Source organism: Scleropages formosus, chromosome 20, assembly GCF_900964775.1.
Source record: "Scleropages formosus chromosome 20, fSclFor1.1, whole genome shotgun sequence".
In the NCBI taxonomy this organism is placed as follows: Eukaryota; Metazoa; Chordata; class Actinopteri; order Osteoglossiformes; family Osteoglossidae; genus Scleropages; species Scleropages formosus.
In genome coordinates, this window is record NC_041825.1 from 24,011,551 (window position 1) to 24,030,518 (window position 18,968).

The following is an 18,968-nucleotide window of genomic DNA, read 5'->3' on the forward strand; positions in this document are numbered from 1 at the left end:
AGCATGTGAGCAGCAAGGCCGTTTCTAAACACATCACAAAACCTATTTATCTGTTCTGTCCTTTAGGTTTTTGACAGATTGCTCCCTGCCCACTTCTATAGCCCAAGAAATAAGCTAAGTGAGGTCAACAGGATGGAAAAATTGTTGAGAAATAATTTGTCGAGTTTGCTTTAAAGCAAACAAATAAAACTTTCATACTAAGGATATTGAAGCTCATAACCTCATTGCTTTTTATTATGAAATTCTATACTCTATGTATGATGTATATATCTCTACTTTTATGTCTGTTTTCATCTACAGTATGAGATATGTAAACTATAATCCATTAATGCCTTTTTGACGTTACCATTATTATTACCATTCCATACTCCATCCTTCTCAGCTTGTATTCTCCTAGCCTGTGGACGGTGTACCTCGGCAAACTGCTTCTGAATCGCAGCAGCCCGACAGAGGAGGCCCTGCGAGTAAAGGAGATCCACCTGCACCAGTACTACGATGATGACACGCACGACTACGATCTGGCACTTCTGAAGCTAGAGAGACCAGTATCTTCTCGGACCCTGGCCCAACCCGCGTGCCTGCCACCTCGCACACACCTGCTGGAGCCGGGGGTACAGTGCTGGGTGACTGGCTGGGGGGCACTGAAGGAGACGGGTGAGGGGTGTTGGAAGTTTCGTTGGGAGCCCCAGAGGGTTTCAGAATGGATAGGCTTGAAAGTCAGCACAACACCTCTTTTTCTCAGGTTTCACCAGTAACATCTTGCAGAAGGTGGATGTGCGTTTGATCAGTGAGGATGTCTGCAACAAATCTTATGGCTACAGGATCACTCCCAGAATGCTCTGTGCTGGCTTTCGAGATGGGGGAAAGGATGCGTGTCAGGTGAGAAGTGACTGTACAGCATTACTCCAAAAATCATAGAATTAAACTTAATTTTAAGTTCCTTTTCTGTTGTCAAAGTCACAAAGCATTTCATAGGCAATGTTAACTAGTCAGGAATAATTATGCCAGTTCTAATTACTGGTTAAGGGAGGTGCGGTGGTGCAGCGGGCTTGGTCGGGTACAGCTCTCTGATGGGTTTGGGGTTTAAGTCCTGCTTGCGGTGCCTTGCGATGGACTGGCGTCCTGTCCTGGGTGTGTCCCCTCCCCCTCCAGCTTTGCGCCCTGCGTTGCCGGGTTAGGCTCTAGTTCGCTGCCACCCGGCTCGAGACTTGCGGTTTCAGATGGTGTGTGTGTGTGTGTGTATGTGTGTGTGGGTGTAATTACTGGTTTACCTTTAAACATTTCCTTAGAATTGAGCCCTAAGGCCACATTACAGACATAGCCAGATGTCCTCAATTTGGTCTGCTGTTCAAAGCAGAACATAAGGTCAAACTTTTCACACTGTGGAGGTCCCACCAATCAATGAGGGCTGTCATTGGTGAGATCATCAGCGACCCAGCATTTTCACTTTCTGAAACACTGGTATTTTTTCAAAGAAGATGCATATTTTCATTAAATTCTGCAATTCAGGACGACACCCTTTCATGTTGTCTTAGTAAATTTCAAGATGAACTCTGGCTGTGTAGGAAGCTGCATTCTCATACTCAATAGAAAACAAGGACAAAATTAGTAATGATTATTATAGTAACACTCTGTATCTCGATGTTTGTTATAGGGAGACTCTGGGGGACCTCTTGTGTGCCAGGAGCCATCTGGCCGCTGGTTTCTGGCAGGAGTGGTCAGCTGGGGTATTGGCTGTGCTCGACCCTACTACTACGGTGTCTACACTCGCATCACCAAGATGACAAGCTGGATTAAGGAGCTCACCTCTTCCTAAAGGTCCCAATTCTCTCTGTTCATGCCTACTTGTGACACATCTTGGGAGCTATCAAGGGCAACAGAGCCAGAGGGCCCAGTCTGACATGTTTGGTCAACATATTGTTAACTCAGAACTACTTCAGGTCGAAAGAACCCTTTTTCCAAGCATGGAAAGAATAAGTTTTCTTAGTCAAACTCTCAACAAACAAGTGGAACTGAACCTCTGTTTCTGTCTGTGCAAAGCCTTATGGAAGGATTGTTAACATATGGGGGGGCCAAGGGAAACAGTCCACAGTGAGGTGCATTGACCTGAACACAAAGATTGATGTGGTCCTGCTCCACATGCAGCCACATACAGCTGCTATTTCCACCTGATTTGGAACTGGGCACCTGCCGTGCATCAGTAGATGCCAATGTTGGAATAGTGCATCAAGTCCTGGCAATATGATTCTCATATTACATTGTTTGGTTGTCAGAATGTAGATCAAGGAGACAGCTATACAGATACATATTCATGGACAGAAGTGATGCAAAATGCAACCAACAGACTCTGCCAGGAGCAATGCCTACAGACTATGAGGACATGCTCTCACACTGTCATTTATAGAGTGAGAGATTGTAAGTTGTGAAAAATTAAGTTTAAGTTTAAATCTTAACATTTTTAGCCAGAACTTAATTTGTACCATAAATCATAAATCTGCTTCCATTTTCCTTTAAAATGTTCATGTTGATGATTTAGTAACTGTGGTTAAGTTTATTGGGATTTAAGGACTGTGCGGTCGTATGTTGTGCAAATGATGATTTAGCACTTCAGTTCAGTTCGATTCCATGCAGTGACACACAGACCTGAACAAAGGATCTGTGAAGTGTTCATAAAGACCTTTTGATTTTAATTATTGCTCTTTAAAGGTAGTGTGTATTATTTGCAAATGTGCAGGGGGTTAGAACCTCTCACTGCTATACTGAAGTTTTTTGTCCCTAAAATGATAACCTCTACCCCAGTAACATTCAAGATACTCCTGAAGTATGATGCACTTATTTTGTAATGAGAAATGGAATTCTGTAGTTGTACACCCAGCATGACTTTACTGTAATTTATTGTTATAGATATTTTCAGCAATAAAATTAAACAATTAATAATATATTTTAACTTTGTGATCAAGTTTTCTGGCTGTGGTTTAACAGAATAAAGAAAAATAACTCAAACTGTAAAACTAATTGAATTCAATGTCAGATCATGTCATGAATATAAATGGTGGCACGGTCGCACAGCGAGTAGCGCTGCTGTCTCACAGCGCCTGGGTGGTGCAAGAGAACGTGGGTTTGATCCCTGCTCAGTCTGTGTGGAGTTTGCATGTTCTCCCCGTGTCTGCATGGGTTTCCTCTGGGTGCTTTGGTTTCCTCCCACAGTCCAAAGACATGCTGTTCAGGTTCCCCCATAGTGTGTGAGTGTCACAGAGTGAGTGCGTTTCGCTGATGTATGGGTGAGTAACTCCTTGTAAGCAGTGTATCGAGCAATGTAGTCACCTTGGTGAATAAGATATGTGCGCTAGTAATGCTACATAGTATCTGTTGTAAGTCGCTTTGGAAAAAAGTGTCTGCTAAGTGAATAAATGTAAATGTAAAATGATCCCTGCTCAGTCTGTGTGGAGTTTGCATTGGAAAGGATGACAGTCTGAAATGCATGTTTGGCAATTTTGAAAGTAAAGCGAACATGGGTGACTCAAAGGTCGCTTGTGATCCGCTGGAAGTCACCGAGATTAACTCATTGTAAGTAATGTATCTAGCAGTGTAAGTCACCTTGGGTGAATAAGGTGTGTGGACTGATAACACTACATAGAGTTCATTGGAGTCGCTAAATAAATAAATGTAAATGGCTGCTGTGAAACTAGAAAAGTTTCAAACCCTGGCCCATTGATTGGGTTTTAAACTTTTCTAGTACTCTTCAGCTCTATCTTATCTTACCCTGAATTGCTCCAGCAAATGTTACCTGGCTGTATAGAGTTGTAAAAGAACATACGTAGCTTAGTATACAAACCTAACACTTTAAGTTGCTTTGGAAAAAAGGGGCAGTTGGAAAAAAAAATATTAAGACATTTTTTTATATGAGTCAGTTGTATTGAACAGAAGTGAAGATATTGACAAACTGAGATCTGTGCTACGTTCATTTTCAGCTGTACCACTAGAAAAAACCAAAAGCTTGAGCCTTTCATCTACATGTCATGACCAAATGGCCTGAACAGGGTGTCAGTGACCTGAATTCTCCCAGCTATATCAACAAAAAACAGACTTCCTGTCGCTGCTGAGGAAACAGATTCACACTTTTGTGCTGCTCTTACATTATATGTACAAAAGCCACATTCAGGGACTTCTACAACAACTTTGGACTAATTAATGTTAGTACAAAGAGTAATGTTGGATTCTTACAGGGCAGTGATGTGCTGAACTTTGTAAAACCTCCTTGACAAAATATAATTTTTTGTAATTATCTAAATGTTCTCAATTTTTGATTATCCAGGCTAATGTGTACATGGCCATTGTGGTGAATGGTAAAATTTTGAAACAAGTAGAGCAGCCACTCTCTGGGCCTTATATTGAATGACCAAGACTGTGTTTTTGGCCCTTGGTTTGCTGTACTACAACTGACTCTGCCCATCAGTGCTTAGTACTATGATTGCCAGCGCTATTTAATGAAACTATATTTCACTTCTAATTATTATTATTATTTAGCTCATGTTGTTTTCTAAGGAGGGGGGGCGGTGGTGCAGTGGGTTGGACCGGGTCCTGCTCTCCGGTGGGTCTGGGGTTCAAGTCCCGCTTGGGGTGCCTTGCAATGGACTGGCATCCCGTCCTGGGTGTGTCCCCTCCCCCTCCAGCCCCACGCCCTGTGTTGCCAGGCTAGGCTCCGGCTCCCCGTGACCCTGAATGGGACAAGCGGTTCAGAAAATGTGTGTGTGTTTTCTAAGGTGACCAGCAATGTTAAGTATACTATGTTATACAGCTTGTAAATCATTTACACAGGAAGGTATTTTTACTGAAGCAGTGCAAGGTAGGTACCTTCATTCTATAGTAGGAGAGGGGTTCAAACCTATGTCCTTTTGACTGTAAGGTGAGAATTTCAGGAGGAGCAGGAGTGTCTGACTGGGGATCGGAAGGCTTGGGTCTACTTGCTCTGCTTGCTACCACAGCAACCTTCACCAGGAAAAATTGAAGGAAATTCACTGACTGACTGACTGACTGACTGACTGTTATACCCATAACATCAGGGTCCAAAGTCACATTTATTTGATTTATGTGACTCACTCCTTTATTTCATCCCAAAATTTATATCAAGCTTGGGAATGATAATATGCAGCTAAATTCTAAGAGCCTGTAGACATGCTGTCAAGAGAGTTACATAATAATTTGCATTATGCGTGACCTATGATTTTACTACATTTATATTTGCATTTATTTATACAGCAGATATTTTCTCCAAATTGACACATTAATTAAACAAAAGTGCATTCTACCAATGGATGGGGAAACAGATGCAGATGTGATTCTCGAAAAATAGAAGAACCCTGGAACCAGCGGGCGCAGCCACAACCCCCATATCACCTCCAGTGTCACCATTCCATCGGTCTCTTAGCCACTCCCTTGAGATACGACGGCTTTCTGGAAAAAACGCCACAGGTCTTTCCTCCAGTGCGAATTAATGTTCTCCAGCCTGCCCCATGTTTACCACACAGACAAAAGCCGGGTGAAATACTTGGTCTCACTGCTCATCGGACATGCTTTGGACTTGGCAACTGTGATGTAGAACATGTGCGGCACCCCCAATTATGCCCAGTTTGAGAAACGGTTTGAGTTGGTGTTTGACTACCCGGAAGCTGGAAAGACTGGGTGGAATTATTTGATGACCATCCAGCTCGGTACTCGGTCGATAGCCTCCTACACTTTGTAGTTCCAGCTAGACTGGCCCTGTCCTAACACAGTGAAGGTGTTGCAGCAGGTCAAGCTAACTTCAAACTGTCACTTCATTTGGGGGTTCAGCACCATTGCAGCTCCCCTTATCGCCTTGCTTTGCAGGAATGGAATCCAACTCTCTCTCTCTCTAGATGTCTTTGGGGAGCTGAAGGATAGGTTTACAACAGCCCTAGTACCTCTACACCCAGACTCAACCCTTCCGTTCATGGTAGATGTAGATGCTTCTGTTGTAGGGGTCGGGGCAGTTCTCTGACAGAGAGAAGAGACCCCACCAAAACTCTACCCTTGTGCCTATTTCTCACTAAAATGTCACCTGCCAAGAGGAATTACAACATAAGGAACAGGGAATTATTGACCATCAAGTTAGCATTTGAAGACTAGAGGCACTAGCTGGAGGGGGCTGCTCACGCATTTCTGATGCTAACCAACCACCGTAACCTGGAGTATTTCAGAAAACTCGCTGACTCAATCCCCGGCAGCGATGGCGGGCTTTGTTCTTCACCCACTTTACATGCACGGTCTCGTACAGACCTGCGTCCAAGAACATTATAGCTGATGTCTTGTCCAGAGTTCATGACAAGGACACTAAGGGGGCTGACCTGGAACACATCCTCTTTGTAGGTATAATGGCAATTCCTCCAGGACCTCAGAGAATCACAGGAGGAGCCAGGACCAACGGGATAACCTGAGAGAAAAGACTACATCCCATCAAGGTTGAGGCCCTCCTTGCTGCACTGGACACATGATTCTCCAGCTACAGTGCCACGCCCACACCTCCGGGCCAACACGGAACACCTGGGACGCAACGCAGACTGCAGCATAAAAGGCTGCGTCAGACAACCAGCTGATGCGGCACCTTGATCTGCCTCCTCGTTAGCGACCTTCTCCAGCCATTTCCTGTTCCCGAACGCCTTCCCTGAACCCGTCCCTTGTTCCCCCGATCTACTGCCTCCTTCGGATCATCGACCTCTTGCCTGTACACTGACCTCGCCTTTTGGATCCTCCCTGTTACGACGTTCGCACCTCGAAGACCCTTTGCTCGTCCTCTGACCTCCTCTCTTGGATTTCCCCGAAGACACCACGATTACCGCTATGCACTTGGGTCCGCCGCTTCCCTCAGACGCGACCATGACAGAAGGTTCCGCCACGTATACGGATCCAGCGGAGCTGAACCATCTCCAGGCGGAGTTGGACTCGCGTGAAGCACGCTTGGCCGGTATGGAACAGACGCTCCACAACCTCATCGCCTCTTACCAGCAGGTGGTAAGCGTGCTGAATACGTCGCGTGCGCCCATACAGCCCATTGAGAAACGCGCAGCCGGTCCTGCAGCGCCTGACTCGTCGAACGCAACTCCTTCTCCATCACGCGGTTTCCACTTGTCTCCCCCGACCCGCTTTGACGGGACCCCAGCACAGTGTGAAGGTTTCTTGTTTCAATGTGAGCTTGTTTTTTCCAGTATGCCTCTAGTTTACAGCACAGAACAGAGCCGGATCACCTATGCCCTCTCTCTGCTCACGGGCAGAGCACTTGAGTGGGCGACAGCAGTCTGGACAAATGGCTTCCCCAGCACTTATGCGCAGTTCAAGAGCCGGTTCCTCGCCATTTTCGGACTGGCTCACCCGGAGGAACAGCTGAGAGAAAGACTCATGAATCTACAGCAAGGTGACCGACCCGTGGCAGATTACGCCATAGAATTTCGTGTTCTCGCAGAACGCAGCGATTGGGGAGAGAGAGCCTTGTTGGCTAGTTTTCGCTGTGGTCTAAACCCACACATCCGCGGTGAAATGGTGTTCCGAGGAGAAAGATGGACCCTTGATCAGTTCATAGAAACCGCTGTTACCTTAGATAACCAGATCAGAACCCAGGGACCAGCCTCAGAACCGGCTCCAGAAAGATGCCGTCCCGCACAGGAGGAAGCAAAGCCAATGCAGCTGGGGCTGGGGCGCCTGCCCCTCACCGAACGACAGCGAAGACTACGAAAACGCCTCTGTCTTTACTGTGGTGACCCTAGTGACTTCCGTCTCCAGTGCCCTGTCCGCCCTGAGGCCAAGGTGAGTGGCACCCTCTGTTGTAACTGCCTCGCTGTACCCGTAATGTTATCCTGGGGCGCAGGACAGGTACAGACGCAAGCAATGGTGGATTCGGGAGCAGCAGGGTGCTTCATGGACATTGGGTTTGCTCGGTCTCATAGTATCCCTTCCAAACCCATTGGGGGGCGTCTTAAAGTGACCGCCCTAGATGGCCAGCCCCTCGGGAAGGGTTTTGTGGACCACCAGACAGCCCCTGTAACTGTGAGAGTAGGTGTATGTCACCAGGAGATGTTGAGTTTTTATTTGATTTCGTCTCCGGAGTTGCCCCTGATTCTCGGGTTCCCTTGGCTCTCCAAGCATGACCCGGTTTTTCAGTGGAGTACTGGGGAGTTGGTGGCTTGGGGACCCCAATGTGAAAGAACCTGCTTAAAGCTACCCTGTCGAGCTACGTCTATAGAAGGCTCAGAATTGGCACTGCAGGTGCCAGTTCCTCCCGAGTATCAGGATCTTGCGGAGGTTTGTAGCAAAAGACGCGCATCCGAGCTCCCACCGCATCGCCCGTGGGACTGTGCAATTGATCTCTTGCCGGGTACCACGCCTCCGCATAGTCGCATTTACCCGTTGTCCAGACCCGAACAATCAGCCCTCCAGACTTATATCACGAAGCCTTACAGACAGGAATTATACGACCATCCACGTCCCCCACGTCTGCCGGGTTTTTTTTCATGGAGAAAAAAGATGGGGGGTTACGCCCCTGTATTGACTATCGGGGGTTGAATAGTATTTGTGTGAAATATCCACATCCTCTGCCTTTGATCACAGCCGCCCTTGAGAATATTCAGCAGGCGCAATGGTTCACGAAGCTAGACCTGAGAAGTGCATACAATCTAGTCCGTATCCGGCAGGGTGACGAATGGAAGACTGCTTTCAGTACCACCCTGGGTCATTACGAATACCTGGTTATGCCTTTTGGTCTTGCGAACGCACCCAGTGTATTCCAGGCGTTTGTGAATCATGTGCTCGGGGACATGATCCACAAAGGCGTCCTGGTATATCTTGACGATATCCTGATTTATTCTGATACGTTGGCCAGGCATGTACTGACTGTCCAACAGGTGCTCCAGAGACTCTTGCAAAACAGATTATATGTGAAGTTGGAGAAATGTGAATTCCACAAGCAGAAGGTCTCCTTCTTGGGGTTCATACTTACCCGAGACGGCATTGCTATGGATCCAGGTAAGGTCCAGACCATCCAGCAATGGCCTCGCCCAACCACCACTAAGGCTCTCCAGCGATTTTTGGGGTTCTCCAATTTTTACCGCCGGTTCATCAGGAACTTCAGCATGATCGTCGCACCATTGACAGCGCTTACAGCGAGTAAAACCCCTCGTCTCCCGTGGAACCCAGAAGCCCAACGAGCCTTCGAAAACCTCAAACTCAAGTTCTCTACAGCCCCCATTCTGCATCAACCCGACCCTGAGTTGCCATTCGTGGTGGAGGTTGACACCTCTGAGTCAGGGGTAGGCACTGTCCTTTCTCAGAGGCAAGGTAAGCCCGTGAAATTATACCCTTGTGCATTTTTTTCCAGGAAACTGTCTGAGGCCTAACGAAACTACGACATAGGGAATAGAGAGCTCCTAGCAATTAAGTTAGCCCTAGAAGAGTGGAGACATTGGCTGGAAGGGGCACAACACCCTTTTTTGGTACTCAAAGATCATAAGAATTTACAATATCTGCAGACAGCCCGGCGCCTCAACACGCGTCAGGCCAGGTGGGCGCTGTTCTTTTCTCGGTTCAACTTTACTGTCACTTACAGACCAGGTCCAAAGAACATCAAAGCGGACGCCCTTTCCCGGCTGCATGACGAAACGCAGGAGGTAACGGAACCAGATTACATCCTGCCCAGGTCCTGCTTTGTGGCACCCGTTCAGTGGGACTTCACCCAGGACCTGGCCCAAGCCCAACAAGCGGACCCCGAACCACCAGGTAAACCTTCTGGAAAACAATATGTTCCACCAGGTCTGAGGACAACTCTCCCACAATGGGCCCATGACCATCCAGCGGCGGGGCACCCGGGGTTTGGGAAGACTCAGGCTAGGATCCAGCAGCTCTACTGGTGGCCGTCCCTCCGGGAGGACGTACAGGACTACATCCGGGCGTGTCCAGTCTGTGCTCAGTCCAAGGCTTCAAATCAGAGTCCGGCAGGGCTCCTGGAACCCCTGCCGGTACCCAACCGTCCCTGGACGCACCTAGCGTTAGATTTCTTAGTGGACCTCCCACTGTCAGATGGTAAGACCACCATCTTGACCGTGATCGATCGTTTTTCCAAGGGCTGTCGCTTGATTCCTTTGCCCAAGCTCCCCTCTGCCTTGGAGACAGCAGAGTTGCTGTTTCAGCATGTATTCCGGCTCTATGGTATACCCGAAGACATAGTGTCCGACAGGGGTCCTCAGTTCACATCGCATGTGTGGAGGGCCTTTTGGAAAAAACTCGGGGTCACAGTGAGTATGACATCGGGGTACCACCCTCAAGCCAATGGGCAGGTAGAACGGCTACAGCAAGACATCGGTCGGTACCTCAGAAGCTATTGTCTTGAACACCCAACTCACTGGGTTCGATACCTTCCGTGCGCAGAGTATGCCCACAATACGCTCACCCATACCTCTACAGGTGTCTCTCCATTCCAGTGCATCTTGGGGTACCAGCCACCATTGTTCCCATGGCAACCGGGATCCAGCGATGTGCCGGCTGTGGACTCTTGGTACCGAACCAGCAGCGAGGTATGGGCAGCTGTCAGACGACATCTCCAAAAATCACAAACCCGTATCAAACACCAAGCCGATCAACATCGGCGGCACCTCTCCCTTACACCCGGACAGAGGGTATGGCTATCAACCCGGGGTCTCCAAGGACCATATATGTCAAAGAAACTCAGCCCAAGGTACATAGGACCCTTTAAGATTATCCGCAGAGTTACCCCGGTCTCGTATCGCCTGCACCTGCCCCAACATCTACGCACACACCCGACGTTCCACGTATCCTTCCTCAAACCCTTGGCCACCTCCCTATACCAACCCGCAAGCACGCCTCCAGACCCGATTCTCCTGCCTGAGGGTGGTGCACCAGCGTATGCGCTACGGGCGCTCCTGGATTCCCGCCGTCGTGGAGGGGTACTCCAGTATCTAGTGGATTGGGAAGGATACGGACCTGAGGAACGGTGCTAGGTAGCGGCACGAGACATCCTTGATCCAAGCCTCATCGCCGACTTCCACAGGAGTCATCCGAATCGGCCCGCACCTCGCCCTCGAGTGTTCGGGACCGATCCTTGGGGGGGGGGGGGTACTGCCACGCCCACACCGCCGGGCCAACACGGAACACCTGGGACGCAACGCAGACTGCAGCATAAAAGGCTGCGTCAGACAACCAGCTGATGCGGCACCTTGATCTGCCTCCTCGTTAGTGACCTTCTCCAGCCATTTCCTGTTCCCGAACGCCTTCCCCGAACCCGTCCCTTGTTCCCCCGATCTACTGCCTCCTTCGGATCATCGACCTCTTGCCTGTACACTGACCTCGCCTTTTGGATCCTCCCTGTTACGACGTTCGCACCTCGAAGACCCTTTGCTCGTCCTCTGACCTCCTCTCTTGGATTTCCCCGAAGACACCACGATTACCGCTATGCACTTGGGTCCGCCGCTTCCCTCAGACGCGACCATGACATACAGTGCATTCAGGTTGCCGCAAGACCCTCTCCTTGTTGCAGAAGAAATTCTGGTGGCCCTCCCTCATTGAGGACATCCAAGAATTTGTTGAAGCATGTGAGGTTTGTGCTCAATCAAAGACCCTGAGACAGAAGCCTGCGGGGCTATTAGAACCCCTTGTGGTACCCTCCCGACCGTGGTTCCATGTGGCTCATGACTTTCTCACAGACCTTCCTTCCGCGGAAGGCAACACAGTCATTCTGGTGGTCCACGATCGCTTCTCCAAAGCATGCCATCTGATTCTCTTAGCCCAACTTCCCTCTGCCCTGGTTACAGCTGAACCCATTTTCCAACAATTCTTTTGCCTATACGGCTTGCCTGAGAATATTGTGTCCGATTGAGGACCCCAGTTTACCTCGCGAGTCTGGAGAGCATTCTGGCAGAAGCTAGGGGTATCTGTCTGCCTCACCTTGGAGTTCCATCTACAGGCTAACGTGCAGGTTGAGCACCTAAACCAGGACGTGGGCTGCTTTTTGCGTAGCTACTGCAGTAAGAAGTTGAAGACATGGTTGCAATTTCTGCCTTGGGACAAATATGCACACAACACACTTACTCCTTCTTCCACCGGAATGTCCCATTTCCAATGTCTCTTAGGATACCAACATGCTCTGTTTTCCTGGCACCTCGATCCCGGGTAAGTACCGGTTATGGACACTTGGTACCAGTTGAGCAGGGAAGTCTGGCATGCAGTCCAGGAGCATCTATGCTGAAGTGGCCAGCAGAGTAAATGGCAGGCAGACAAATGACGTCGCACCCTGCTCTTCTAACCAGGGCAGAGGGTCTGGTTATTCACCAGGGATATTAGGCTGAAAATGCCATGCAAGAAACTTTGCCCCAGGTATATTAGCCCCTTCAAGTTCATCAGGTGAATCATTCTGGTCACGTAGCATCTGCAATTGCCTCCACACTTCTGTATTTGTCCCAGCTTTCATGTGTCCTTGTTCAAGCCCTACAAGACTTTGCTCCTCCATAATTTCCCAAAGACTGCACCTCCCCCTCCTTTGGAGGTGGATGGGTCCGCCCTTGACTCCAGGTGCTGGGGTCAATACTACCTCATGTACTAGGGGGGGTACGGGCCTGAGGAACGTGGCTGGGTGCCAGAGAAGGACATCCTTGACTCTTCGTTGCTCACCGACTTTCACAGGGACCACCCAGACCGGCTGGCACCTTGTCCCAGGAGATGAACTCCTTCCAGCTCATGTGTTGTTTTGACCCATGTCTATCCCTGACCATGAGTATTGTTTTGAACAGCATGGTACGAGATAAGAAGATGTCACATTTGGGTGCTATCTCCAGTCTCCGGCTCCTTTGTGTGACAGCTGGTTGCTTAGTGGTTGGAACTACTGCCTTTCCACCTAAAGGTTGCAGGTTGGAAGTTTAACTCAACCTATAGTACCCTTGAGCAAGATACTTACCCTAAATTGCTCCAGTAAAATGCCCTAGTTCTATAAATGGGTAAATAATTGTAAGTTACTTTGGAGATGATATCGAAAAAATAATAACCTCCTCAGTAGTTGGAAAGTGTTATGATGTAATAGATTGCAACCATAGGAATCTTTTTTCATTTCATTTAAATAATCTAATTACTTCTCCAGAACAGATTTAATTGTGAGGACCAATAACTTTACCTACTTATTCAAATGACATTATGCAGGGAGGAAATCTTAAACATATCTTTGCAACAGTCAAACTTTCCCAGAGACTTAAAGCAGTAACTTTTAAGCTTCAGATACAACATATAAACCTCCTGCCTATACTTGCTTGTGGGCAATTTACCCGTAACACCTTGCCACCACCCAAGTGTTGGGTTTCTGTGTACTAGAAAACAGAGGAAACACACATGCAGATAAGAATCACATAGCCTCAGGATGTTTTGAGATAATAGATCTGTTCCCATGACAATTATCTATCTATCTATCTATCTATCTATCTATCTATCTATCTATCTATCTGCCTGTCTGTCTAAATGGGCCAACATTTTTATTTATATGCCAAAAGAATCTAATGAATGAAATAGGTCATCCCTTTTTGTCTAAAATGGCTTTGGCTCTGTCTCTGCTTTATTTGCTTGCATGGAAACAGAACCTTGACTTCTCATTCTGAGATTATTAATGGCTGATGAGATCCTGTACCTCAAATACCTTACCCCTTTCCCAGCAAAATCTCATGTGTACACTGGCAGTTTTGTGAACACTTGAATTTTAGTGGGGAAATGTTAAATATCTGTTAATGCCTGAATTGCCCTTCCTTATTTTTACCAAAAAGAGAAAGGAACTGAAAAGAACACCTTAGGGGAGAGAAAGAATATGAAACTAGAGTCTGAAGGGTTTTTTTCAGCTCGAATATCTTCTAGTTGAAGATGTGAAAATGTGTAGTGTTGTCACTGACGTGGTTTCACCCTAGACCACAGAAACCTACGATTTTATGAAGTCAGTTGCTTTTTGTGTTTTAACTTTAGGGACTGTTACAGTTTTCTCAGATAAAACTACATTTTCCATACCTGTTGCCAAGTGATTGATTCAGAGATATATATTCAAAATTAGAAACCCTCTGTGTGGAAAAGTTGTCTGCACAGAGAAGAAAGCTTCTATTTTCAGAAATATATAACCAAATTTCACAACACCAATGTATGTTTAATCACTGGATGTAATCTCCTTCAGTAGCCACTATTCTGGTTTATTTTACTTAATCCCTTCTTGGTCTACTTGATGCCAGCCTAATGCATCATTCAAAAATCCCATTACAGTGTACACCATGTACTGATATTGTAGAAAGTTGAGTTAAAGGTAGTGGCAGGCACTGAGCAGACACCATCATATCAGTGTCCACTTGTTGTTTGCAGTGTCTATTCAGCAACTCACAATGTTCCATCACTCTTATTAGCATACTCCACCTGCCAGTTTCTGTGGGATGGTGAGTGGAGGAGAAATATCAAGATTCTTTCAGAAGAATTTCAGATGGTGAGATGTGACATTGATAAGCCATGATTTAGATCGGTCAGTTCCGTGATAGTTATTGTCACAGATCTTGATGGTGTTCAGATCTGTTCTAACTCAAATGTCAGAAAAAACAGTAGAGTATCTCAACACTGTACTTTCCAATGTGTCACTCTGAAATTGCATCCCTTCTAAAGTACTAAAGTGCAACAAAAAACACAAACATATTTAAGGAAATGGTAGGCAAGGTGATAAACCAAGAAAGTCATGTTCAATAGTAGTCAGCTGTAGAAATTGTTTAGTTTGTTTGTTACAGAGGGGGGTGCGGTGGTGCAGTGGGTTAAACCGGGTCCTGCTCTCCGGTGGGTCTGGTGTTCGAATCCTGCTTGGAGTGCCTTGCGACGGACTGGTGTCCCATCCTGGGTGTGTCCCCTCCCCTGCCAGCCTTACGCCCTGTGTTGCCAGGTTAGGCTCCGTGACCCCGTGTGTGTGTGTGTGCGTGTTCGTGTTCTTTACACCTTCTGCAAGATCTGTGTAATGACCCCCAGTTAAGGATTTGATCTGTCCATTCTTTAGACTAGTGGGTCTGTTTTCATAATACTATTCAGCGTATGGAAAATACGAAGTCAGAAAAAAAACTGCTATGTTGCGCACTGTGAGAAATATCTGAGTGTGCCTTAGCAGCAAAGATGTGGCCTGTATAGAAAGGAAGTCAGTCAGAGGTTTTGGAGTTCTAGAGCAGTGGGCTGGGTTTAAATGTTGGTGAAATACATGTGTAGATGTGGAAATGAACAAACACCAATGCAGGGAAATGTGTGCTTGTGTAGTAGCAAGAATTGGATCTCTGTGGGTTTGATCTTTTTTAAAATTCCAACCGCAGTTCTGCAGTTACGTGTGCAAGTGTATGTGTGTATGTTTTTGTAGGTGTTGGTGTTAGGGTATGCTACTTTGTCCCACTTTTTTAATTGATTTTGGTCAAGGTCTCAGTGAATAAAAATGTGATCCTTTTCCATGTTTCCCACAGAGCACTTCTACTTAAATTAACTTTAATCATGTATTTTAAGTGCACTAAATTGATTCATATGCATTCTGTTTAGTAAATATTCTTATTCAACTCCATATCAAGAAACAATACCTTTGTTGAACACTGTTCTAAACTCTAAAATTACTTGACCTGAGTCTTTGCAGGTATGTTAGTTAACAGGGATGTTGATTGTAATACACTGAATGTAATACATTTCTGCTACTCTTATCACAAGGAGCCACAACCAAGCAGTGCTGGTGACTCACAGGTACTCACTCGTGGGTTCAGACATGGGTTCAAGTTTGTCTCAGTCTAGGTGAAGTTTGTGTGGGATTTGTACCACAGCAAGAAGACGGGTTTTACGTGAACTGGTGACTCTGAGATGTTGTAAACTGTAATGTTCTGTTCAGGGTGAACCTTGCCTTGCTTCCTATATATTTCGAGGATTAGCACTGGACCACCACAACACCTTCCTCATAATGAGTTGATGATTGGGTTTCTGTCACATGAACTAATAAAATGACAACCATAATTCCTTACCGTAGAAAAGCAAGATTGCTTTCATCCAGAACATTTCTTTCATTTTTATAACTGTATTATTGCATTGTAAATTTTTAGTTAATACTGTTGTTTAACCCTTACTTAAGTTACAAGTATATTTTAGAACACTGTTGCATGCCCTGTTCCATGGCTGGTAAGTCAGCTAATATGGCTCTTCGTTATTATATGGCTGATTATTGTAATACATTGAATGTATTGCATTTATACTCTTTTAGCCATCGGGTGGCACAATGGCACCACAAGTAGCATGGACCCTCAAAGCTTCTAGACTGTGGGTTCAACAATGGGTTTGAATCTGACACAGTCTATGTAGAGTCTGCAAATGTTTTTTTTCCATGTTTCTTTTGCTGCTGTTTCACAGCACCTGGGGGGTGCTAGAGGACATTATTTTGATCCCCACTCAGCCTGTGTGGAGTCTGCATGTTCTCCCCATGTCTGCATGGCTTTCCTCTGGGTGCTCCGGTTTCCTCCCACAGTCCAAAGACATGCTATTCAGGTGGATTGGTGACTCTAAATCACCCATAGTGTGCAAGTGACACAGTGTGTTACACTGATGTATGGATGAGTGACCCATTGTAAGTAGTGTATCTAGCAGTATAAGTCACCATGGGTGAATAAGGTGCAGGCTGATAATACTACATAGAATTCATTGGAAGTTGTTTTGGAGAAAAGCGTCTGCAAAATGAAGTAACGTCAATGTAACGTAAATGTACTGTAAATTTGTTTGTGTGGGTTTCCATTGGGTACTTCAGATTCCTCGTACAGTCAAAACACGTGTGTTTTAGGTCAATTGGTCTGTCATACAGATTAATACAATAGCCACCACAATTGCTAACCCTTCCAGAATGTGTTGTAAAAATCAGAGTTAAATCAGGAGTCTGATTTCTCCAGGAAAACAGTTCTTTGATTTTCTTCAGAATGGAGCTTCTCTGAAAAGTAGCCGTCACGAGAAAACAGCTGAGGTTGGCAATAAAGTTCAACGTTGAGCACATGTCTTGCGTGAAGTTCTGGTGAAGTTACTTTTTCATTACATCATATTATCTGTGCTCTGCAGAAGCGGACAGACGTATCTGGTATTGACAAGAAATGGTTCCTAGAGATTCTATGACATCACAACAGGAAATTCAAAGCATAAAGAAGATGTCATAGAAAAAATTACACAGCAGTCATACTGAAAGATGTAAGCACGATCAAAGACACGTCAGCGAAGAAGGATTAAAGCAGTGATAAAAGTTTCTTTTGTTTCTATTATTAGTGTAGAAGGACAGATGAAAATTGCATATAATAAAGCTTTCTTATTGTAGTAAGGGGGGCGCAGTCCTGCTCTCCGGTGGGTCTGGGGTTCGAGTCCCGCTTGGGGTGCCTTGCGGCGGACTGGCGTCCCGTCCTGGGTGTGTCCCCCTCCCCCTCCGGCCTTACGCCCTGTGTTGCCGGGTAGGCTCTGGTTCCCCGCGACCCCGTATGGGACAAGCAGTTCTGAAAATGTGTGTGTGTGTGTATTGTAGTAAGGTATTCTTACGATATGAAAAACTTAATGGTGAAATTTTTGGACTATAAGTTTAATAAATGTAGTACTGGGTCAGCAGTGTAACTTTTCAGCTATTGGGGAACCAAAAATATTAGCAGTAGAATACATTTACTTGTGAATTTATTTATTCAGCAGACACTTTTTTCCAGAAGCGATGTACATCTCATAGAAAATACAGTACAATGTGTACATTACAAGGGGTGCGGTGGCGCAGTGGGTTGGACCACAGTCCTGCTCTCCAGTGGGTCTGGGGTTCAAGTCCCATTTGGGGTGCCTTGTGACGGACTGGCGTCCTGTCCTGGGTCTGTCCCCTCCCCCTCTGGCCTTACGCCCTGTGTTGCCGGGTAGGCTCCGGTTCCCCGCGACCCCGTATGGGACAAGCGGTTCTGAAAATGTGTGTGTGTGTACATTACATTAGTGGAATGAGAGACTTAGATGCAGACCTGTGATTCTTAAGTACAGTTAGTTTGTTTCTTTCTAGTTAACTAACAACAACTACTTACTTTTTTAGTTTGTATAGAGTTGTACACAATTACTGGAGGACAAAACAGGGAGTAACACTGGGGGTGACACATCCCCTATTGTCATGCCTATGGAAGGGTTGAATATGTACCATAACCTTATAAAATTTGCCAATGACTTCATGAAGTAAAACCTTTGGGGACAAAGGGGAATCAATAACTTTGAAAAAGATATAAAATGATGCAGTTTTGCATTTGAAATAAAGTTGTAAATCTGTTCTGAAGATATTGTCTACATCTGTCCTCTGTATGGAGGGGTGCGGTGGTGCAGTCTGGTGGGTCTGGGGTTCAAGTCCTGCTTGGGGTGCCTTGTGATGGACTGGCATCCCTGCCTGGTTGTGTCCTCTCCCCCTCCAGCCCTGCACCCTGTGCTTCCGGGTTAGGCTCCGGTTCACCATGACCCCGCTTGGGACAAGCGGTTTCAGACAGTGTGTGTGTGTGTGTGTGTGTGTGTGTGTGTGTGTGTGTGTGTGTGTGTGTGTTCTCTGTATGGTCTGTGCATCATTGAATCAACCACCATGTTTACAGGGTAAAAACTCCAGTCAACAGTAAAGTAGTGAATCTGGGATCTGCGTAACAGTAGCCTCTGTTGAAGGATAGCAACAAAAGGAGAAAGGTGTGGTAGGTAGCATAGTGGATGAAGTTGTGGGTTTTGGACTTGGAGATTGCAGCTTTGAGCCCCACTGGAGTAGTACCCTTGCAATTGCTCAGGTAAAAATTATGCAGCTGTACAAATGGGTAAATAACTGTAAAGAACTTAGCACTGTGAGTTGCTTTGGAGAGAAAGTTCAACTAATAAATAAGAAGTTGTTATTCAAAAACAACTATTTCCAAACCCCTTTG

The 18,968-nt window shown here is 46.2% G+C and overlaps 1 protein-coding gene across 2 annotated transcripts in view; it reads left to right on the forward strand.

Moving 5' to 3' along the window:
- tmprss6 (transmembrane serine protease 6) overlaps positions 1-18,968 on the forward strand; it is a 38,860-nt gene that overhangs the window by 17,131 nt on the left and 2,761 nt on the right. The window contains exons 16-18 of one of the 2 annotated variants that reach the window (XM_018746065.2): positions 383-654; positions 743-879; positions 1,655-1,818. In XM_018746065.2, coding sequence (XP_018601581.1) covers positions 383-654; positions 743-879; positions 1,655-1,816 — 571 coding nt within the window. In that variant the 3' untranslated portion in view covers positions 1,817-1,818. Of the gene's footprint in view, positions 1-382; positions 655-742; positions 880-1,654; positions 2,872-18,968 lie in introns of those variants that run through there. The other variant, XM_018746066.2, reaches the window with a different exon arrangement.